Source organism: Chelon labrosus (assembly GCF_963514085.1).
Source record: "Chelon labrosus genome assembly, chromosome: 2".
NCBI lineage: Eukaryota > Metazoa > Chordata > Actinopteri > Mugiliformes > Mugilidae > Chelon > Chelon labrosus.
Window position 1 is genome coordinate 3,637,976 of NC_140338.1, and position 24,573 is coordinate 3,662,548.

At 42.8% G+C, this 24,573-nt stretch overlaps 2 protein-coding genes across 2 annotated transcripts in view; one reads left to right on the plus strand and one right to left on the minus strand.

The window, feature by feature from the left end:
* The window catches only part of LOC311501147 (E3 ubiquitin-protein ligase TRIM21-like), a 233,948-nt gene that overhangs the window by 41,410 nt on the left and 167,965 nt on the right, over positions 1-24,573 (minus strand). The gene's annotated exons all lie outside the window — the stretch shown is intronic.
* On the plus strand, positions 512-24,568 carry kif16ba (kinesin family member 16Ba). Its single transcript, XM_084562551.1, is given in 29 exon segments — positions 512-1,048; positions 4,289-4,359; positions 4,362-4,423; positions 4,426-4,566; positions 5,594-5,710; positions 5,878-5,975; positions 7,031-7,140; positions 7,476-7,618; positions 7,714-7,882; positions 7,966-8,097; positions 8,787-8,962; positions 10,354-10,419; positions 10,503-10,562; positions 10,645-10,764; positions 10,854-10,905; positions 11,004-11,141; positions 11,945-12,027; positions 12,112-12,200; positions 13,271-13,303; positions 13,609-13,662; positions 14,062-15,411; positions 15,772-15,930; positions 16,042-16,147; positions 17,882-17,929; positions 18,184-18,231; positions 21,640-21,762; positions 23,104-23,193; positions 23,332-23,415; positions 23,638-24,568. Coding segments are annotated over 29 exon segments (4,131 nt in total). The 5' UTR covers positions 512-1,001; the 3' UTR covers positions 23,800-24,568.

The following is a 24,573-nucleotide window of genomic DNA, read 5'->3' on the forward strand; positions in this document are numbered from 1 at the left end:
AAATAAAAAGGGGTATTGATTTTATTCAGTATTATGACTTTAATTTCAGAATTTAGAACAAGTCAAACATTTCTTTTACAGTGACCCTAAATCCATTATGTAAAAGTTAATTTGAAATGTTAATAAACATAGTTTAAAGCACCGTGTTATTTATATTTTAACTTTATAACTTTATTTTCTACAACCATCATCAGTGTAATTAAGCACCAAGTTCAGTCTTCTTGGTGCTAAAAACTACAAACAACATTTTGTATTGTTTCTTTAAATATGTGTAATAGTAATTTTTCGATCATATGTTTTGTTATTTTGTGTTTTTATTTGTTTTTACTATTCAGACTGTGATTCTAAAAAAGTCATAACTCTCCAAAACGTTTCTTTTCCCATTAACATTTTAACATATAATAACCAGTAAAAGTATCTTCAAACATAATAAATATAAAGTTTTGTGTATTTATATTTTTAGTTTATAGCTTGTTTAGTTTCGTCTCCTCGGGGCCTCCGTACATCTAATGTTTATATCAGCTGATTGCACCGTTTCTGTTTGTCATATGAAAGCTAGCTTCCAGGCTAACAGGCTGCCAGGCTAACAGGCTGCCAGGCTAACAGGCTAACAGTCTGCCAGGCTAACAGTCTGCCAGGCTAACAGTCTGCCAGGCTAACAGGCTGCCAGGCTAACAGGCTGCCAGGCTAACAGGCTAACAGGCTAACAGCAGTTTCCATGGATGTGAACCGGTTCACGTCGGGACAGCAGCGCGGTGTCACCGGCCGCTGATAACGTCCGTCCACGCCGGCGCCGACCCTCTCATCTCTCGCTATCGGTGCAGTTTGAACACTTCTTGAGCAGTCTGCCGTTTATCTTCTCGACTTTTGCCCCCGTTACTCCCGCCGAGGCTCGCAGCTAACTGACCAGCTAGTTAGCCGGTTAGCTAAGTAGCTGCTATAAAGCAGCGGCGCCGCTCGCTCTGACTCTTAACTGACCGGACCGGACACCGGGATGAACGATGGCATCGGTTCGGGTGGCTGTGCGGGTCAGGCCCATGAACAGGCGGTGAGTTAAAGGCTGTAAACACATTTTATTTAAGATAAACTTTGTGCTTGAGTGAGTTTAATGTGTCGAAGTGATAGTTTAGTGATGCTAAGTGAGCTAGCTGATGGAAGCTAGCCGTGGGTCTATCTCCCAGAGAGGGCAGGTGGTTTTTGGTTCATAGCATCTGATCTGTTAATGATTTAAACAGGATGTCTATAAATGTTCTCACCTGAATCTACCTGAGAGGATCAACAGGTGAAGCCCAGAGACTTATTTTCATTTAATTAGTTTCAGTTTAGTAAAGTTTAAGCAGCATAATCCTCCTCATCCTGCACAGAGACTCTGGGACTAAATCTAGAACCTTCACTAGTTTAATGTTTATTATTAGTTGCATCGAGCTCTTTTGTCTAGAGGTTGTTTTTTTTTATCATTTATTTGTATTTATTTATTTTTAATCAACATACATATAATCTCTGTCGAGGCTGAGGCTGAGCTCTAATGTATGGGATCAATAATTTAAACTTAAAAGCCTTAAATCTGAATGTTAACAGTCATAATGTTTTAAAAATCTGTGAATGAAAGAGTCTTAATTGATGGGATTACGGTCGTGACATAATTTGAAAACTGCAAAAAATAAAGTTTTGAAAGATTAACAAATCATTTTAAGTAGATTTTCAGTTCTGAAACAATATCGTCAAATAAATAAAAGAAATGATTTTTACCAGTTTAAATTTGTCACTTGTCCCTCAAAGTTTTAGTTTATTTTCCAGATTTAAAAACTTGTCAGTGTTGAAGACTACTGCAGGTATATTTGTGTAAAAGAGGAAAAGAAAAAGTTGTGAGTTGTGATTTATTTTATTTTTTTTCTGGTTTTGGTCAAAAAAGAAAAAAACAAACAAAATTTCTCATTTACCTTTTTATAATCTGTACAAAGTCACCTTTTAGTAAGTGTCCACACATACAAATATTCTAATTGTTCATTTTCTATCAACTTTTTATATATATTTTTAAAAATTTTATAAAAATTTTTATATATTACTTTATATATTTATTTCACTTTGGTTTAAGTTTCTGGAAAAAAAGAAAAAAAAAACGTTTGTAGTTTCCAATCAGCTGTTGATGAATTAGTGTCCTGATCAGTTATGTTCTAATTAGTTGTCGTCAAGAAATAAATGAAGAAATAAAATTAGGTTAAAATAGAACCAAGTAAATTCAAATTTCTGAAATAATTTGTTTGTTTTCTTTGTTCATGATTTATTTTATTTTTTTTCTTGGATTGGGTAAAAAAAGTTGAGAAATAACAACAAACAAAAAATTTTATAAAATGTGTTTACTACCCTCCTGTTAACATGAAGTGTTTTCAGAATGAAAAAAGTTTCACAGTATAAGAATTTAAACCACTTTCTACTTCGTACACATGAAGTAGAAACATTAGAGCTCAATACAGAATCAACAGAAGTTCAGATGTTTAGCAGCTCTGAGCTCAAAGATAATAAAATCATGTGATAAAGGAGATGACTGTAAAATAACAAAGCTTGTGAAAGGCTGGACCCGCCGCTGACACGCTCTCCGTCTGTTGTTTGTGTTAACCTGGTCCTCTGTTATCATCCAGCCTGTTGCGTAATGTGTTGTTGCACATGAAACTTGAGAATAAACCGGGTGGAGACTGAACTGAGTAAACACGTCGCCCTGCTCTGTTGACTCAGCTCAGGTGCAGTCGTCGGCTTCAAAGGCCTCGTTAAGTCCAGACATCTGATCTCACCTGTTCAGCACGCACAGCTACCTGTCTTTAAAACCTGTCTCCACATGCGTCCCCAGCCAGCGCGTGAGAGCTGATCTCATGTTTGTGTGTCTGTAAATAAACAGCGCCATCATGTGGTCAGTAGAATATTGTACCAGCTGCTGTCTCTAATGGATCTCTACCTACTGTTGGTTCAGAACCATGAACAGCTGGTTGTTGACTTGGAGACATGATCCAGATTTTGGAACAAGATGTAAAGTCTCCAGCCTTCCAGTGTGATCAGTGTCAACTATTCCCACCTCCTCCCAGTCCTAGCTAGTGATCATACATGTCTGTTTTTTTCTCAAAATCTAATCTAGTGGATCATGAAGTGGCTTTTTTTTTAAACATTTTACTTTCACTGCTCAGCTGTTTGCAAAGAAAAATAACTGATAATAAATGGAAATAAAGACACCGCTCAATATTGAGGAAGTAAATGAATGATTTCATGAGTTAATATTAGTTTAAATTTATTTCTCCTTTAGTTTGTTTCTCAGCTCTAGTCCCAGAATATTTTAAGTCTCTCATCACTAATGAACAGACATCACTTACTCATGTGATCATTTCTAAAAGTGGTTGAATGAATGAGTTAAACTCCTCTTCCTCAGATCAGCCCTGTTGAGTAGGTGGTCTTTAATGTGACCCAGGACTCATTGTGTGTTCTACTGGTTTCCACTTTCTTCTTCTGTATATTTGGGCATTTTGTCAGTTTAGATACTACCGTGCGTTTTACTGCCTTCTGCAGGGTAGATTATTCACCACACTTCAGACTCTGCTTGCTTTCCGAAACGCTTTGCTGCTTTGATCACTTCCTGGTTTCTACAGTCGTACCTGCTTGTAAGCAGCTGTGACTTAGGAAACTGTCCCATAACTTAAGGCTGGGGTCAGGAGTTTCAGGCGCCTCCTGAGAACTGGAGGAGAAATCAGGTCCAGACTTCCTCAGATTATCTGCTAATGTGAGATGTTTACAGATCTCATCTTCCTCCCGAAACCACTCACAGACTCATTGTGGATCACATGTGTCCCAGACCGCCTCCACATGTGGACTGACACCAGATCAGTGTTCTCACCTGGACTTTAGGATGGACACTAGTGATCAAATCAAGATGAATGTTGATGAACGGGGATTTAGAAAGCTTAGCAGGAACCTGGAAGTCAGACCAACTTAATGGCCACCGTTGGAGAAGAAGAGATGTTTAGAGTCCGCTATCACGTCTGTTGTAAAAGATATTGACAGGAAATAACTATAAAAGACGCATAATGTCTCATAATCCGTGGCTCTGGTTGGTTAGAGGAATGTCCAAAAGATACAGAAGTATTTTTTTTTTCTCTGCATCAGATGAAACAGGTCTTCACTTTAATGTTTGTTATCAATACTCAAAGAAAAATGAAGGTCAGGTGATTACAAACTCAGCGTAGTGAAAAGTATTTTTGTCTTGAGGTGAATCTGACTGACTTGTCTTTTTATTGATCTTTTCCAGGGAGAAGGACTTGACTGCCAAATGCATCATCAAGATGGAGGGAAACAAAACCTCCATCACCAACCTGAAGGTGCTTTTTATTCATCGTTATGTTTCAGATGGCCGATAAAAAAAACCTTTAAACTCTTCACGTGCTTGTTGCTGAACCTCTGTCTTTCCCAAAGGTTCCTGATGGCGTCGCAGGAGACGTGACGAGAGATCGAACCAAAACCTTCACGTACGACTTCTCCTACGATTCGGCCGACTGTCGGAGCTCCACGTTTGTTTCTCAGGAGAAGGTAACGCCATTTAAAAAGTAGAAGTTTGTCCTGGCGGGAGCTGTGAGTTTTAAAATGTCAATTAACAGTTAATCAGTTGCTACGATTCATCGACGCCTCCAACTTGAGTGACCATCGATCATTTTACAGCTAATTTACCACTAAATACTAACCGTTAACCTTTTAGTCCAACGTTTTCCAACATATCTGAACGTGAGTTACATGAATGAAGATTCAAACTTTCCCTTTTACCTGATGATGGTCTACTATTCATCTCAAAGTTTAGATTTTTTTCAGTGTTGTATTGATGATGTCAGCTGTTATTATTGATCTGCAAACGGTTGCTAACACCGGGGTAGAGCGTAGCATTCATGGCAATCTACCTGGTTTAGTTCTAGAGGTCTCAGATGCAGTGCTGACATGCTAGCTATTAGCAGCATTGCCATTAACATTTCCAACGTTTATAACATTGCCACTAGCATTGCCACTAGTGCCGCCATTGACGTCGCCATTAGCATCTCCACTAGCATCGCCATTAGCGTCATAGGATCTGACCAACTATCAGACTAAACTCACTGGGATCGTCCAGTTACTGATGCTGTTTTCTCATTGGTTTGAGATCAGTTGTGATGTCGTAGGATGTTTTCACAAAACGTCCATGTTATTGAGTTTCCACTTAAAGAATTCAAACACTTCTTTTGGATCAATTCTCTTTATTTCCACCATAAATGGGACATTTGGACACATGTTCCACGTCCATCAGTCTCTTCAGAGTTGAAATCAGTTCAAGTTCACGTCGCCAAAGGTTTTTTGTTCGTTTATTGGATTATTAACAAACTTTTTTTCCCCCATACCTCATCCGTTATTTAGGAAACCAGTGATGATTGATCAGGTTGGAGTGATTTCTGATCGACTGTTTACTTTACCATGACTCAACCTCCATGTGTTTGTTTTTAGATATCACCAACATCGACACTGTGACTCTTGTGGAGTCTGGAGATGTTTATTCATCCATTCATGTCAACAATAAAACTTTTCTTGTCTCCAGGTCTTCAAAGATCTGGGCTCCGATGTGCTCAAGGCGGCGTTCGAGGGCTACAACGCCTGCGTCTTTGCCTACGGTCAGACGGGCTCGGGGAAGTCCTACACCATGATGGGAATGCCGGTGAGACCTTTGACCTTCCAGATGCTTTTATCCAGAGAGTCTTTGACTTGATGAAGTTATCGATCCATCTTCTCAGCGGCAGCCGTGGACTGATTGCTGGCGGCTCCTGGTCGGTGTCTAGAGATTAGCTTTGAGATAACGCTCCAGTTGTTTTGTTGTCGTTTCAGGGCGACGCAGGTCTGATCCCGAGGATCTGTGAAGGTTTGTTCAGTCGTATCTCCGAGGCCACGCGATGGGACGAAGCTTCGTTTCGCACGGAAGTCAGGTCAGATACAGCTCCTTCTGCTTCACCTCTGTTGACATTAGGGGTGTAACGGTATTTGTATTCGTCCCGTGGTGTCACGGTTCGGTGCACGCAGTCATACGGCAAATAGCCTACGTCTGAGTGAGTAGCCTATTAAACAAAAAAAAAGCAAAAGTTGAGTCCTCACTTCAATCCAGGTGGCGGTAATGAGCCTAAACGCTGCCAGCAAACGTCATTAGCCTACAGAAGGAGAAAAGTAATGGAGAGTGTGGAGTTGGAAGAGCCGCTGGCTTCATTTAAATCACCAGTGTGGGAACACTTTGGTTTCCCAGTGCAACATAACGGTGATGGGACGCGAGTGTATTTTATAGTGTATTTATTTTGTATTTTCACACCTTTCATTTTGTATTAGCCCAAGGTTGGAGTAATTGAAACTCTCATTATTTATTTTGTAATATTTTCAAGAGATTTTCAGTTTTGGTACTATTTGAAATATGTGTTTGAGTTGTTTGACAATATTGCTAATGTGAGATTATGGTTACTGTACATTTTACTGTGTAATACAAGATGGAAAATGTTAGTTTCTTATAATGAAGTTACCAAAGTTGCCAGTTGCTACCTGACTACCTCAGTTTATCCCTACAAGAAACTGTGCTTTTTCTTTTCCTCTGTATGAACAAAATGAATGAATGGTATGAGAACCCTCCTAATGCATCTGTTTTATGTTATTTATTCTGTTTTATTTATTTTATTTATTTATCTTTTATAACAGGAGGTGGTTTTTAGTTTTTTCAGTCTATTGGTGTATGTTCAAAATCAATGAAAAAAGCTAGTTCTATACATGTGTGAGTTTTTGTTGCTTTTTCCCGTTGTACCGAACCGTGACTTACGTATACCGTTACACGCCTAGTTTACATGATTACCACTGTTGGATCTGGACTGACAGAGTACAGTAAATGTTGTTGGGAATGATTGACATATGACTTGAGCATCTCTGTAGCACTGTTGTTTAAATACAGAAGAAGAAGAGTTTCTTGTGACGAGAAAAACTTACGTCTTCTGGTTTGTTGCTTCAGCTACCTCGAGATCTACAACGAGAGGGTGAGGGACCTGCTGAGGAGGAAATCCACTCAGACGTACAACCTGAGAGTCAGAGAACACCCGAAGGACGGACCATATGTAGAAGGTAAAACATCTGAAGGTGTTCGTTTGTAGGAAAGCCCAGATGTAGTTTGATCATCCTGTTGGCGACACATAGATCACACATAAGAGAAAGGTATGGGATTAAGACGATGCCCAAATCTGAAACTGGTTTAATTTGTTGTTTTGACACAATTCAAAACATTACATTACTGTAGTATACAACATTAGCTGGTTTATGTTCATTAGTTTAGTACTATTTGATAAGGTTTGGCAGGTTTGGTGGTTCTCTACCTGGAGGACGATCGCTGAGTCGGATCCGGGACGTGGGCGATTCGTTTGTACCTTCTTAACATCCTTTTCTGACTCTTCCCTCTTCAGATCTGTCCAAACACCTGGTGCAGAACTACAGCGACGTCGAGGAGCTGATGGAGGCCGGAAACATCAACCGAACCACCGCCAGCACCGGCATGAACGACGTCAGCAGCCGCTCGCACGCCATCTTCACCGTCAACTTCACACAGGTCTGTGACGCAGAACAAACGATGTCTCCTTTGGGCTTTGTTTTCTACTTTTTAAATGATTGTCGGCTCTGGTACGTGTCGATCTCTCCAATCAGGCCAAGTTTGATGCCGAGATGCCCAGTGAAACGATCAGTAAGATCCACCTGGTCGATCTGGCCGGCAGCGAGCGAGCCGACGCCACCGGAGCAACCGGCGTCCGCCTGAAGGAAGGAGGAAACATCAACAAGTCGCTGGTCACCCTGGGCAACGTCATCTCGGCTCTAGGTCAGAAACAGAAGATCAGAACCGGAGCTGGTTCACCTCGAAGGGGTCGATGTCGTAACTGAAGGTTGTGTTTGTTTTTCCAGCCGACATCTCGCAGGACGGCGCAAACACCAACCTGAAGAAGAAGTCGGTGTTTGTTCCCTACAGAGACTCCGTGCTAACGTGGCTGCTGAAGGATAGCCTGGGCGGCAACTCAAAGACCATCATGATCGCCAGTGAGTGGAAAAACTGTTAATTCATCCCATAGGAACAAATCGGTCACTTTGTCCTGGTTGAGGCTAATATTAGCTGTTTTAGGCTAACGTTTGATGGTGTACCCTAAACCAGCAAACATTAGCGTCAGTAATGTTAGCCTAAAACAGCTTACGTAAATCTAAACTAGCAAGTATTAGCCTAAACTTGACAAACTTAGCTTAAACTAGCTTAAACCTTAGCCAGAACCAGCTAATATTAGCCTAGGTTTGGTGGTGTTGGCTAACATCGTCTAGTTTAGGCTAATGGTAGTTGGTTTAGGCTTAAGTGGGCTAATTTAACTGGTGTATGTTTAAGTTAGTTGGTTTAGATGTGTGTTTGCTGGTTTAAACAGACATTATGTAGGTTTGGTGGTGTTGGCTAACGTCGTCTACTTGAGGCTGATATTATTTGGTTTAGGTTAACATTAACTGGTGTATGTTAAGTTAGCTGCTTTAGGCTAATGCTAGATGTTTTAGGCTCAGGTTGGCTAGTTTAGGTTAACATGTTCTGGTTTAGATTTGTGTTAGCTGGTTTAGGCTAACATTATTTAGTAGAGATATAATCCTTCATCCTGTTTCAGGTACTGTTTGATAATTACTGAACAAACAGGTTTGGTGGTTTCCTACCGGTAATTCATCGTTGACTGTCTGATTGCTTTCTCCCGTTTCAGCCATTTCTCCCGCCGACGTGAACTACGGCGAGACGCTCAGCACTCTTCGCTACGCCAACCGAGCCAAGAACATCATCAACAAACCGACCATCAACGAGGACGGCAACGTCAGGCTGATCAGAGAACTGCGAGCTGAAATCGCCCGACTCAAAGCTCTGCTGGTTCAGGGCAACCAGGTAAACTGAGACTGACCGTGGCCTGAAGGAGTCGCTGAGCAAATAAAATATACTGTTTAATACTATATAAGCACACAAGCAAACAAAGAATAACCTTTAAAATATACATTGAAATGGAGAAAAATGAAATTAAAAAATAGGTTTTAAGTAGGTTGTTAAACGCATCATGTCTGTTCAGGCCGCAACAATGAGTTTATTTTACACTTTGGTCTATAAAGGAGATTAAAACTCATGTTGAGAGTGATTCATTCACTAATTTATCAAGGCTGTTAAAGGTTAATGATAAAAAAGATAAGAACATAGACGAGTGGGGAGTGTTTTATGGTCCGTCTTATGAATGCAGCTTCAGTCAAAGTTATACAACTTTAACAAGTCTTCTATTAATGTAAAACATTTAGGTTAACTTTAAGGTTAAAAATGAAGTACAGTATACATGTTTATATATTCATACACTTACGTACATACAGTTCAGCTTAAAAGTTTTTGCATCTTTCAAAATTTTCTGCATTAAAAAGACTCAAAACTTCAACGGACTTCACACAAGTCCTGACAGCAGAGAATCCAAACAAACACATGACACATGTTTATTCAGGAAAATGCATCAATATTACATATCAGTAAGTTGTTAAAGTCAGTTCCTCCTTGTTTCCAGTATCTGCTGTGACCTCCTTGTAACTAAATGTTTCTGGTAACTGCTGATCAGTGGTTTACAGCAGCTTGGAGGAATTTTAGCCCATTCCTCAGAACAGAACCACTTCAGTTCTGAGATGTTGGTGGGTTTCCTCACATCAACTGCTTGCTTCAGGTCCTTCCACAACATTTCTATTGGATTAAGGTCAGGACTTTGACTTGGCCGTTCCTAAACATTCATCTTGTTCTTCTTCAACCGTTCTTTCGTAGAACCACTTGTGTTCTTGGTTCTCGTTGTCTTGCTGCATGACCCAGTTCCTCTTCACATTCAGCTCATTGACAGATGTCCTGACATTTTCTTTTAGAGTTCACTGGTAGAATTCAGAATTCATTGGTCCATCAGTGATGACAAGACGTCCTGAAAACAGAAAGCTCCTTTGTCCGTTGTCATCATACACTTCCACAAACATGTTTTGTGAAGATCAGACTGAGACAAATCCCTGATTTATTCAAACTACACCAGGAACTGATTTAATGGAAACACTTCTGAACAGATGGAAATTAACTTCCATAATCCTAGAGGTGAACTTACTTTAGCAGCTCTATAGAAACCTCTGAAGGATGCAAAAACTTTTAGAAAGACTTTAAATTTGTACAAACGTTCACTTTGACTGGAAGATAATCTGATTATATGGAGCTCCAACTGTCTTGACGGGTCGGTGAAAGTGTTGCTCAGCCTCGTGTTTGTGTTTCCTTGTCAGATCGCTCTGTTGGATTCGCCCACGGCTCTGAGTATGGAGGAGAAGCTGCACCAGAATGAAGCCAGAGTGAGTCGGATGTTCTCGATCCTCCCGAACATTACATCGTTTCTGTTTTTAATCTGCTGATCGGTGCTGATCTGTGTCGACAGGTTCTGGAGCTGACTAAAGAGTGGACGAACAAATGGAACGAGACTCAGAACATCCTGAAGGTAAGAGATGATCAGCCGTGGCTTTGAGCTGGTTTTTATTCTCCTCTGTGGATTTTGAGTCTGGAGCTCCTACATGTTGCAGGAGGAGACTCTGGCTCTGAGGAAGGAGGGCATCGGCGTGGTGTTGGACTCGGAGCTGCCTCACCTCATCGGCATCGACGACGACCTCCTCAGTACCGGCATTATCCTGTACCATTTAAAGGTCGGAGGCAGACGACCTCAGACGTCTAGTAATGTCCAGTAGCAACGTTTGTTGCCGGTGGTGACCTGTCTTTGTTTCTTTGTCCTCAGGAGGGACGGACATATGTAGGCCGAGAGGACGCATCCACAGAGCAGGACATCAGTGAGTCAATCTGGTCATAAAGTTTTCCTATAACACTCTCTTATTTATTTTTTGTTGATGATGGTCTCCATGTCTCTCTGGTGTTTTTCCTCCTGTAGTCCTGCACGGTCTGGACCTGGAGAGTGAACACTGTGTGTTTGAGAACCAGAACGGTACCGTGACACTGGTGCCGCTCGGCCGAGCTCAGTGTTCGGTCAACGGAGTTCAGGTGACGGAACCGTCGCAGCTCAACCAGGGTGAGGAACTGATGTCAGGATGTTGAAGGCGCAATACCCGCTCTGACCTGAAGGTGTCGGTGTCGTCTAAACTGTAGACTATAGAACTAGTGGGCGCCAGTTACAAAGAAATGTTGCATTAGATGTTTTTCTACTCTTATATTCCTACGAGACCACTTCACGCACTTGTGAATGGCAACTGTCAATCATGTTCATCATCAAAACTTCTTGAACAAATGACCATCTTTTAAAAAAATAATTTATATTTGTTTTGGCCCAAATCCCATTCACTAACATGGAGGGGGCGGGGCTTATGTTATATTAGCCACCGGGGGAGCTCCATATGCTTTCTCTGCTCCAAATAAAAGTTAAAAAAATGTGTTTTTTAATCCAAATTAATATTTATTTGAAAGATTTGATATGGATTCATAAAATTTTGCAGATATATTTATTTATTTCCTGCTTTCTCTTGTTAGAAATCTCACAAGATGATGAATCTCATTTTGAAGATCTTACCTACTCTTCTGGAAAGTCTGTTAGATTTCAGTCTGAATGTTTTTAAGCTTTTTTTGAGAGACACAATAAAAATAATGACTGGATCTGGGGGGCAAACGATCTGTATCTCCTGGAAAACCTCCAGCTGCAGAAAACCAAAGAGGAGCCACAACTTCCAGAAGCTGATGGAGCCTATAAAAGTCTTTAGTTTGGCCAGAACCAGAACCTTCAGTTGAAGAACTCCTTATATGTCTGTCCACACTCCACTACAGATGATCGATGATTACTGGATTAGTAGGAATGTGATTGATTGTTGTGCTCTCGTCCAGGTGCCGTCATTCTGCTCGGCCGGACCAACATGTTTCGGTTCAACCACCCGAAGGAGGCGGCTAAGCTGAGGGAGAAACGAAAGGTGGGAGCGTTGCGTTCGATAGCGGTTGAACTGAAGGCGAGTGTTCCTTTGCTGAACCTGTTGGTTTATGTTTGACCTCCTCAGAGTGGCCTGCTCTCCACGTTCAGCCTGTCCATGACCGACCTGTCCAAGTCCTGTGAGAACCTCTCCACCGTGATGCTCTACAATCCTGGGTGAGTGAGCAGAGACAAAGAATATCCTGGCTGCATGTGAATATCAGCTCAGACGCTGCAGTGCATCTCCACTCTGCATCAAAGCCCCTCAGGAACTTTTTATTGTAGCACATCAGCTGTGTTTGAGGCGATAACCTCCTAAACTCTAGGGTGCTGGGAGATGAGTCTCGCCTAAAACATGACGACAACATAAATCAGGAATATCTCCAAACTACTATCAGGTCCACAATCATGACCTAGTCTCTATCAATAGGATTGACCAATTCAGAGAATGGGTTCCAAGTGTCTGATTAATTGGTGATAAACTAAAATGTTTTATAGATTAGATAGTAGAAAACACCCTGATGGCAATGATATCATTCTGAACTCATTCAGCAATTCCTTGACTAGAACTGGACCAAGAGTTTGTAGAAACACCACCAAGCAAACGTATTTTACAAAGGTTTTAGTAAAAATTGAACCAGGCCAACTCTCCATTTGGACATTTGAATAAAACCAAAGTACCCAAAGTGTGCCACATTTGGTTTTTACCTCATGAAAGGGAATCTGGCAACAAAATACAACTGATTCTCACTACAGGAGGCAGTGTACACCATTGTGCACATTATAGAATCCATAAAAATATTGATATTTCCTCCATATGGAAAATAAGTCACCAAGGCATGTTGGACATTGTTGTAAAGGCCTCCTTCAGTACAAGACTATGTTGTGATTATTATCTGTAGTACCACCATTAGGCCACTAGATGGAGGCATGTATGAAATTGAGGTGTCAGGCATGTCACCATGTGGTGGATAGTTGATGGATTGTGTCTCAAAGGGACCACACATTGTTGTCAATACTTTTCTGGATTTGAAGAAATATTAATATTAATATTACTTATTTAGTTTGTACATCAACAAATTCTACCATTGTGCACATTATTGATTCAGTTGTAAATACTGGGCTGAACTGGGTTGTTTTTAATAATAATAAAAAAAAGAAATGTACAGGGGGATTTGATTTTTTGCAGTTTAGCCTGAACAGATGTTTGTGTGGAACTAACTGTATCCACCCTGTCCTGTTGACAGTCTCTTCACTGAGAAGGGCCCCGTCTTCCTCAGGTAGACTCAGCCGTCCACTTCCTGTCTAACTGTCCCGTTTTGACCCAGAGACGTGTCTCGACTCGTACAGTCTCTCCTCACCTCAACCCTCATTGTCTGTTTTTTTTACTTTGCACACCAGCTTGCTGCTTCTGTCCTCATTGTGATGTCTCAGAGTAGACGATGTCTCATTGCCTGGCGTTTCATTTCAGAGCTTGTGCTGCTGTCACCTTTTAACTTCACTAGTTGTGGCGTCGAATGTGTTTTTTTTCTGGATGAGAATAAAAGACGATGATGGAGATTTTGTTTCGTTCTTTTCCCCCCAGGTTGGAGTTTGAGAGACAACAGCGAGAAGAGTTGGAGAAACTGGAGCTGAAAAGGTTCGAGAGTCTGAAAGTTGTCATGATTTCTAGAGCACCTGTGGGTTGTTGTAAGGGGCTATATAAATAAAGTACATTTACATTTACATGTTGTTAAAATCTAGTTAAACTCTTTATTTAAACTATTTATTTAGAAACTCTGGGACCAAAAAAACAAAAAACCTAATTTAAGTCCAGATCCATTTAGTATCAAATCATTTAGAGAAATTTCAGCATTAAAACAAAATTACTTATGAAATGGGATCAATAAACTCTCGTGTCATGTTGTGTTTCCAATTTTAACGTTTAAACTTCAGCTGTAAAGTTAACGTTGGCATTTAAACTGAACCTTTAACTTAGAGTTGACCCATTCCGTCAGCAGTGTGAGCTCAGGGTTTTGTTGTGTCTCCATCTCTGCAGAAGGCTGATTAAAGAGATGGAGGCGAAGCAGCAGAGTGAGAAGGCAGAGCTGGAGCGCCTCCAACAGGAGGTGGAGAGTCAGCGCAAGGAGTCTGAGGAGGTGCAGCAGCGGATCCTCCATCAGGAAGAGAGCCTCCGCCGCCGCAACCAGGACATCGAGAGCCGGCTGCAAGACTTCCTGGCTGAGAAGGAGCGCTTTGAGGAGGAGAGGCGCTCCGAGATCCAGGGAATGGATCTGCAGCAGAGACAGCGGTGGCGTCAGCAGCAGGAGGACGAAGCTGAGCAGGAGGAGGAGCGGCGCCGGCAACAGGAGGCGGCAGAGCAGACTGAGATCTACCGTGAGCTGGAGCGACTCAAGAGGGAGCGCCAGGAGCAGAAGGTTCGCCTGGAGGCCGAACGGCGGCGGCTCGAGGAGCAGGAGCGGGAGCAGCTGAGTCTGGTGGGGAGGCTGGAGGAGCAGCTCAGGGAGAAGCACGAGGCCGCATCAGCCCTGCTCACCGGCGAGGACACCAGCCGCCTGGAGGAGGAGCGGCGAGCGCTGGCAGAGATCAGAGAAGCGCTCCTCCGGGCCAAAGAGGCTGCAGAGCGGCCGGACGTGGAGGATGCCGGTGAGGAGGCAAGAGCCGCCCAGACGCGATACGCCAACTTCAAGGAGGCTCAGGTGAAGGAGCTGGGCCAGTTGGAGGAGGGGCTCCGGCAGCAGAAGGAGCGTCTGGAGAAGGAGGTCGCTGCCGAGCGGAATACGCTGCTGCTCCTCACCCACGCCCTCAAAGAGCGGCAGCAGCAGCTGAAGGAGAGGCAGGAGAAGGGAGCGCAGGACGCCACGGCGGTCAGCCAGGAGGAGCAGCTCGTCAAACAGGCCGAGAACAGGCTGCAGTTTAAGGAGCGACAGCTGGCCAGCCTGGCCGACGGCCTCCTCCCCGCCCTGGCCGAGGAGAAGCAGAGAGCCCTGGAGCTGCTGGAGCGAAGCGGCGGAGGCAACAATGGGAACTGTGACAGTCCTCCCGGTCTGGACAACACCCTGTACCAGGTGGAGAAGGAGCTGGAAGACAAAGAGGAGAAACTGAACCTCCACTGGCACAGCGCCCAGCAGCTCCAGCAGCTTCAGGAGACCTACGAGTTCACGGCCAACGTGGCTCGGCAGGAGGAGAAGGTGAGGAGGAAGGAGAAGGAGATCCTGGAGTCCAAAGACAAGCAGCAGAGGGAGGCGATGGAGCAGGCGGTGGCCCGGCTGGAGAGGCGACACTCCGCCCTGAGACGTAGCGTCTCCCTGGAACCTGAATCAGAGGAGCAGAGACCCAGGAGCTCGATCAGGAACCAGAGGTCGGGGGTCGACCTGGACCAGCAGAGGTCAGGGTCTTTATATTTCTAGAATTATTTAAAATGAGCTGAAAAGGTTTCAGGCATTCAGATTTAAAATGTCAGCACAAACGTATTAATGTTTAAACTTTAGCTGTGTAGTTAACGTTAGCAATTAGTGTTTAAACTTTAGCTGTAAAGTTTACAATAATGTTTTAGCTCAAGCTGTAAAATTTACGTTAAACTACAGATGTAAAGTTTGCGTTTAAAATTCAGCAGTAAAGTTTACGCTTAAAACTGTGCTGTAAAGTTTACGTTGCAACGTGTAAAATTAAGAATATATTTGTGTAAAGTTACTGTTTAAGCATCAGCTTCAACATTTAGAGTCTACGTCGCCGTTTCTTTCTCTAGAATGGAGCGGGAGATCCAGAAACTGCGACAGAGGATCAACGAGGGCGAAGAAAACAACAGGACTCACTCCGTCGCCAGCGACGAGAAGACGAGTCACTGCAGCTCCCCAGTCGGCCACATCCAGAGTCTGAATACTCTGCTGCCGCTGTCAGACGACCGGTACGCCACTGTCGTTGTTAGCCTTCATTCTGTCAGATCGGTACTTTTAGGCTGTTAATGATTAGGTTCAGATAAATCATCTGTCTGGTGTTTTGTTTATTGGTTCAACAGGTTAAATGCGTACATTGAAGAGGAAGTCCAGCGAAGGTTACAAAAACTGAATCTTCTGAACGGCAGCAGCAGCATGGATCTGTCCCTGTCCTGTGAATCTCTCGGAGTAAGAACCAACCTCCCTCTTCATCACATGGTTTAAAATGGCGTTGAGCTTTATCGAGGCACCGCTGTCCTATTTCACGTAGGCATTAGATCCACCCAGCGACTTAAAATGATGTCATTAGCTGAATAAAATTTCTTGAGAATATGTAACTTGGAAAAAACAATTAAAGTTGCAGCCCTGTAATACCAGCAAAGACAGCGCTGGTGTTTCAAAGTCAGTCGTAACGTGTGGAATGATTGTTAGCGTTGAAACTTCAGCTGTATTGTGTACGTTTAGTTGAGCGTTAAAATTTGTGTTGCAACATTTAGAGATCATATTAACATTTAAAATTGTACATGTAACGTTAGCTTAGTGTTTAAACTTTAGCTGCTACATGTAAGGTTAGCTTAGCATTTAAACTTTAGCTGCTACATGTAAGGTTAGCTTAGTGTTTAAACTTTAGCTGCTACATGTAACGTTAGCTTAGCGTTTTAACTTTAGCTGCTACATGTAACGTTAGCTGCTACATGTAACGTTAGCTTAGCGTTTTAACTTTAGCTGCTACATGTAACTTTAGCTTAGCGTTTAAACTTTAGCTGCTACATGTAAGGTTAGCTTAGCGTTTAAACTTTAGCTGCTACATGTAAGGTTAGCTTAGCGTTTAAGCTTTAGCTGCTACATGTAAGGTTAGCTTAGCGTTTTAACTTTAGCTGCTACATGTAACTTTAGCTCAGCGTTTAAACTTTAGCTGCTACATGTAAGGTTAGCTTAGCGTTTAAACTTTAGCTGCTACATGTAAGGTTAGCTTAGCGTTTAAGCTTTAGCTGCTACATGTAAGGTTAGCTTAGCGTTTAAGCTTTAGCTGCTACATGTAAGGTTAGCTCAGCGTTCAAGCTTTAGCTGCTACATGTAAGGTTAGCTCAGCGTTCAAGCTTTAGCTGCTACATGTAAGGTTAGCTCAGCGTTTAAACTTTAGCTGCTACATGTAAGGTTAGCTTAGCGTTTAAACTTTAGCTGCTACATGTAAGGTTAGCTTAGCGTTTAAGCTTTAGCTGCTACATGTAAGGTTAGCTTAGCGTTTAAGCTTTAGCTGCTACATGTAAGGTTAGCTTAGGGTTTAAGCTTTAGCTGCTACATGTAAGGTTAGCTTAGGGTTTAAGCTTTAGCTGCTACATGTAAGGTTAGCTTAGCGTTTAAGCTTTAGCTGCTACATGTAAGGTTAGCTTAGGGTTTAAGCTTTAGCTGCTACATGTAAGGTTAGCTTAGCGTTTAAACTTTAGCTGCTACTTGTAACATTAGCTTAGTATTTGAACTTCATCAGCTAGCGGCAACATGTAAAGTTAACGATAGCGTTTAAATGCTAATTTTACGTGTTGTTAGCTAAAGTTCTGAGGTTAGCTTTAACATCTGTTAGCTTCATTATCTGTAAACTTGTTGCACTTCCTGTCCCTTGAACAGTTACTGACCAATAAGGTCTTGTAATACCACCGCGTGGCACCTCCTGTAAAACATCCAGACATCTGTGACAGAATATTTCCTGGTTCCCAGAATTCAGTCACAGACGTCTTGAATATATCTTTCTCCACTGTTTTAGGATGTAAAATGAAAACAGAACTTCTAGAGAAAGAGAAAATTAAATAATTAAGTCTCAAGTAAGCACGAGTGGATAAAGTCTGATTAGCTCTGAAAGTAAAGAATGACAGAATAATTCCAGCAGTGATGAAATGAACTGATGTTTAGTCTTTAACTCTGCAGGAGGAGGAGGAAGTTAGCGACTGTAGCTCTGTTAGATTAACAGATGAGGTAAGACCAGGACCCACCAGCCCTTTATTCATGTTTCTGGAATCTGCATGACTCCCCTGGATATACTTTAATCACTTTATACCTTGATTGGGTTCTTCTCTGCCTGGTTTTAATTTGTCCTGGTTTAATTTGACCTCTCCCTCTTTTCCTCTAATGAAATAATGAAATTAATTATTAGCAAAAATGCTGCTTGCCAATTCAGCTTCTGTTTGATTATACTGAGATGAGCTGATATTCATTTTGACTGTTTGCAGGATGATGAAAAGCTGCAGAACATTAACCCAAGGAGGCAGAAATATGAGGTAAGACCTCAATCTTAGTTTGGTTTTGGGATCATTACAGTTTAATAATCAATCATTAAAAATTGGTGTTTTCAAAATGTCAAAAACGTGAATTACAGGCATTATTTTAGTTACACAACAAAGTCTGTCTCTTCAAGTAGATATAATTTAAAGTAAAATAACAAATGGAGTTGCCAATAATTCTGATTCTCTTCAGTTTTAGTTGAGTTTTGTTTTGAAAGTAACATCTAAATGTCACAGTTTGCTTCTGTTTTAAGATGGAACTAGGGATGTCCCGATCCGATACTGATCTTTTAATATTGAGTCCCGATCTGATCTTTAGCTTCCTAAAGTCTGTCCTTGTCTTCCTTGTCTTCTCCTAGAGTTGACAAGATTCAGTCCAATAAATCTTTCTGTCAAAGTTAATGTAGTGTGGAGAGGGTAGCTGGTACCTTGTGTTCTCTACTCCAGAAATGTTCTGGTCATCCAACGCTGCCATAAACTCCCTAACCCTCTCTGGAAGATTTTCCGTAACAACAGAATAAGTAGTTTTGGCGCTACATTGATAAGCTTTTGGTTTGTGGCAGACCTAAAATAAATAACTACAAAAGATCAGACTTGGCCCTAATACCGACCGGGACATCCCTAGTTTCAAACCAATGCATGAAAACACAACTAACAAAATAATCTAAACATGTTTCACAGCCACAGTCTTAATCTAAAACTATTTAGAATCAAGTTTGGGTAAAACAGTTCTTTTGTTTTTGCCAGAAACTTTGCCATATTTTAAAAAGATGTTTGTTGTGCACTTGTTGACCTAATTTGCATGACATCTACGCACTGTTAATTTTGAATCACTTGCCTCACCTGTGCACCTGGTGATTGGAGGAACTATAATTCTCATTGGGGTTTCAACGTGGACTACAGTTTAATTCAAAGACCCTTCACATCCTTCTTGACGATGTAGTCATGGACTCCTCCTTGTGCACACAGAAAACCTGCGGGTCTAGCTTCCAGTCTTCCCATGAGTTGGAGGTAAACTCTCCTCCTAATGTCCAGGAGAAGATGTTTGAAGAACCAGAGAGCCGCCTTAAAAAGCTCCATGCAGACGAAAAACTGGAATCCACAGCTGAAACTGGTCCTTACGAAGTCAGCGACGAAGACAAATGGTGGCCGGGAGAAGGGAGTGTCCTTCGAGGGTGGGTGGCCCGGGCTGTTCGGAAATTTGAAACTTATGGACAAGACGAGTCTGGCGTCCAGTCGTCAAAAATCCACACGTCTGACGAAAATGAGAATATCACGGATTCCACCTGCTTCATTCCTGATGAAGATAAAAGGGAACAACCGCTGGTGAATGGACGCTCTTGTTCTTACTCGAATGAAAACCTAAGAAGGAGAGCAGACGAAGATTCATCCTCAAAGCCTCTGCTGCCCTCTAGCGGGCACATCGGTACCGAACAGGAATCGACTGAATCTGTTGATGGTAAAATAAAACAAGAGACGGGAGATGAGGACATGGCGACAAACAGGGGCTACATTTTGGGCTACTTTGCCAGAAGGCTGTCCAGAGCGTACACAGATGCCGGTAGACGGCTGCAGGACACACGGGACATCATACGAAATGTTGGAGTCACAGAAATGAAGGTTGTCCTCTCTCAGTATGTGACCATGGTGTCCAAAGAACTGCCGCTGATTAACCGAACGCAGCTTCAACAAGAGCAACAACCTAGCATGCTAGCAGAGAACAAAGTCAGTGTGGTGAAGCTGGATTGTTCCCCGAGTCTTCCTCAGAATTGCAGCTTGTCGGCGATACAAGGAGCGTCAGGATGGCCCGAAGGATCTGTGTCGTCCATCAGAAACACGAGTCCTGAAGTGTTTTATCAGAGGCTGGTTGAGCTGCCGCCGGCTTTGTCTCAGTTACAGACCGTTTCATCCCAGGACATCGTAAAAAAGTTAGAAACTCTGATTCAAATTCAAGTTGGGAAGCTACTGAGCGTCTTCTGGCTCAAGGCGGCCGATGGAAAGCAGCCCATCCCAAAACCAGCATGCTTGCTTTTGTCAGAGAAGGACTTGACGGTGCTCTCTGCTGACGCGAACTCCACAGACACCTTGAAGGTTTTTCACCATTTAAACTTGGGGGACATCAAGGAGGTCCAGGTTAGTTTGGCGGGACAGCACGTCCGCCTCATCAGCCGCACTGCCGCCACCGCCCTAGCCGTCTTCACCCACAGCAAAGAGCTTACCCAGGAGTTCTGCAAGGCTTTACTGAAGACTCTGTCTCCTGACCAGTTCTCTGAAAGTCACCCGTTACTCTCTGACGACCTCATGGTCCTCTCTCTGGATTGGACATCCAGTGTCCCGGACCTCGTCCTGGACGGCGGCCTTTCTCTCACCTCCAGATTCAAGCGGGTCCTTGCTGATCTGCTCTACATCGTCCACGGGAACATGGAGGGTCCCGGCAGACCTTCCCTTGCCAATATCAGTCCTCTTCTCTACACCAGCGTCCGCCTCAAAAACCCGACCCGTGTCTATTTGGACTCCATCTTCCAGTTCCTCCTGACGGACACTCATGTCGCTCTTGTCAGAGAGGACGGCGTCTTCCATCCGGCGCCGCGGGGGTCGAGTCTGGTCCCCGCTCAGCCTCAGTTTCAGGGACTCAAACTCCGCAAGCGTTTGGACATCAGATGCGTGCTTGTGAGGGAGAATGAAAACTGTCTGGGAGTAGAAATTGTGTTTACGCATGAAAAGTCACAAGGTCCGAAAAGGAAGGTGGAGTCCCGGCGAAGCTCTGCCACTCCTGACGGTAGTCTGAGTGATTCATGGAAATTATCCTTTGGCTGCACGTCCGAAGCTTTGATCCTGATCAATCACCTGTGTACTTAGATGCTGACGGACCGGTTCCACAGTTATCAGCCTTAGTTATGTTAAATAAGTTACTTTTGTTACATGGATTGAAAAAAGAAAAGAGAGATACTGTTTGAGAAGCTGAAAACACATCTGAAAGAATTTTAAAATAATTTTAACCCTTTTAACTTTTTACAGTGTCATTTGAATAAGCAGAACATATTAACACAAATTAATTGTAATGAATAAACTCACTGAATGAAGATGAACTCTTTCTACGTCCTTTAAGTCCGTTGAGTTTTTAGTCAAGTGTTTGTGATTCTTGTTTGTTTGTCACCTGATATCTGGATCTTAAACTGTCTCAGTGTGAAATTATTACCAAAGGAATAAAGACTAATGTGCTGTATGTTTTAAATTAAATAAATAATAATAAAGATTGTACATATGATTCCAATTGTCATGGTCTGATTTTTATTTATTTATTTATTTTTCTTTTTTTTTTGCGATCTGGGGTTCAGAAGTTGATTGATGACGATGTTTTTTTTTTCCTCCCTTCTTGTTTATTCCTGATGACTTCCTCTGCAGCACCTGGTGTCTCGTCCTCGCTGGACGAACAGCGACGGCGTCCAGGAGCCCGTTAAAATTAGCATTCCTCGTTACGTTCTCAGAGGTCAGGGGAAGGACGAGCACTTCGAGTTTGAGGTTAAGGTGAGTCCTGTCGGCTCAGTCAGGTACTCAGACTACACAATGAAAATATTTTACCTGGATGGACGAGTGATAACGTCAAGTCCCGACTACCTGTGCAACTGTTGCTAGGTTAGACAAACGATCTGCATTCCCACAGGAAAATGGTAAAAACCTTAATAATGGATTATAGAGGTAACATGGAGGAGAAGCGGCCAATGTTAGCCACCATGCTAACACTGACATTAGAAACCTAAGCTAGCAACAATAACCCAGGTAGTCAGGAAATGAAAAAGGGTAGGAGCCCTCTGACAGTGGGCGACCTAATCAGAAGGCCAACAAAGGGTCAATTGGACACTTGTTGCTGCAACAAATCAAAGCTGAAGTGTCAACCAAGCACCAGTTTGTTTTCAAAATGGAGATAAAAATGAACACTGACATGAAATAACTGATTCGGCATGGTGGCGAGGTGGCTAGCACTGATGCCTCACAGCGAGAAGGTCCCGGGTTCAGACCTTGTGTGGAGTTTGCATGTTCTCCCTGTGTTTGCTTGGGTTCTTTCCGGGTACTCTGGCTTCCTCCCACCGTCCAAAGACAGTTAATTGGTGATTCTAAATTGGCCGTACTGTAGGTGTGAGTGTGAATGGTTGTCTGTCTCTCTGTGTTAGCCCTGCGATGGACTGGAGACCTGTCCGGGCTGTAACCCGCCTTTTGCCTGATGACAGCTGGGATAGGCTCCAGCAGACCCTGCGACCCTTAACAGGAACAAGCGGTTACAGAAGATGAATGAATGAATGAAATAGTTGAGGACCACTTGAGAAACACTTTGGTGCCAACAGTGAAGATCAGCGATTGAGTAAATTTCATTGTTTGTAGCATGAATGCGGCTAAAGGGGGGAAAAAAATTAAATATACAATATAATCCAACCGTACTGAAGCCAGCAAAGCAAACGGGCAACTACCAGCTGTCGTCGTAAAGAGTGGTACGTTGAGGCAACGAGAGAGTAGTTTGACTATTTTTTGACATTCACTGGTGCATTGACCTCGTCAAATCATGATGTGTTCATAGTAGGGTAATTTGACGGGAGTTGCGTACTACAAATCAAAGTTGAGCTATCTTGAGTTTTTGTCAGTGCTCAACTAATCCAGTGACACATCAACAAATCATGTGTTTGGTTTTCACTTTAAAACAAGGCTGACTATGAACACGGAGTGGATGGTTGGATGTGGTTATTGCTTGGACTTCAGACTCTGGTTCTCTACCAACTCCAGCCCGTTTGACCTGATCGACTGTAACTGACTCTACTATAACTGTAGTGTCTTGTAGTCGCTGGAGTTAACTTCTGTCTGACTGTCTTCCATCAGATCACGGTGATGGACGAGACGTGGACGGTGTTCAGACGCTACAGCCGCTTCCGGGAAATGCACAAGAGCCTCAAGTCAAAATATCCAGAGGTGAGACGGTCTGATCGACAGCTGAAGAAGAAAACTGTTTTTAGACATTTAATCTTTAATTATTTTGGCTGCGAGCGTTGTTGTTGCTGTTGTTGTTGTTGTTGAACGTTTCTGAAGTTTGTGTTGTGTTGGTTTCAGCTCGCAGCGCTCACGTTTCCACCGAAGAAGCTGTTTGGAAACAGGGACGAGCGAATGGTCGCTGAGCGTCGGAGTCACTTGGAGGCAGGACATTTACGTTTATTTATATACGGTTTCATTCACACGTTCACAGACGAGTCAAAACATTAGGACCTCTGAAGGTCTCTGATTTACGACCAGCTAAGAACAGTTACTATTAGCTGGGAGGCTAGGAAACCTCCTTGATGTTTTCTTGTAAATCCTGTAACTGTGACTCAAGGTGGAAGTTCACTGCGTTCAACCTCCTTCTTCTTCTGTTTCCTGCAGCGTTACCTGAAGAACTTGTTCAAGGTGATGCTGTCGTCCTCCAGCTCTCCCCTCAGAGCGGACGACGACGCCGGCTTCTGTCTTTCCAAACGCGACGTATGTGAGTTCTCGGCATTCTTCAAGAAGGGCGTCTTCGAGCACAGCAGCCACGGCACCGGCTGAACGCCGAGCGACTCTAGGACAAGCCGAAATAAGAAAAGACTGCTCTTTGTCCTGAGTCAGTCAGGAAGAGGAGGAGGAGGAGGAGGAGGAGGAGGAGGGAAAACCTGCAGGTCAGTTTCCTCTCAGAGCCTTCGTCATGAACGTCTAAACAGGAAACACGTCTTTCTGAGACTCCACGGACTTAAAGGCCATCGAGCAGCTAACAGCTACAGTTCTTTATATATATTCACATGCAGCTATGATGCTTGAGTCAAACATGAACTGTTGAATGTTTGAGCTTCTAAAATGCAATGATTGGACGAGACCGCGTCTGCTCGTATATGAACATTTAGATGTAAAGCAGTCGGATAATAAACGTCTTTCTTTTTATATTCATCAACTATTTCCTGCAGAAAGAAGCAAAATGTGGAATATGTCTCCACAATGATCCCTGAGTCCATTTGAAGCTGCTAATAGAGTCTCGTTAGCTGGTGGACAAGGACATGTCTAACTCCTGGAGGTGTCCAGCCAGACGCTCGCAACGTTTGATTTTAAGTTTTGTAGATGGACGACGGTAAAACACAAACTTCGTTAGCGTTGACGTATCTGTCTGGACGAACCCGCAGCGCTACAGAGATGAGCTAACTGACGCTAAATTGCCAATTTCAACAAACAGGTTTTCTTTGTCAAAGATTAATATGAGACTTCTACCTCAGTCAGGGGAGACATCAGATCATTAATCAGAGCTGTTAACGATCTGTTCTTCTATTATTAAAGATGTTTAAAGGTTCACTT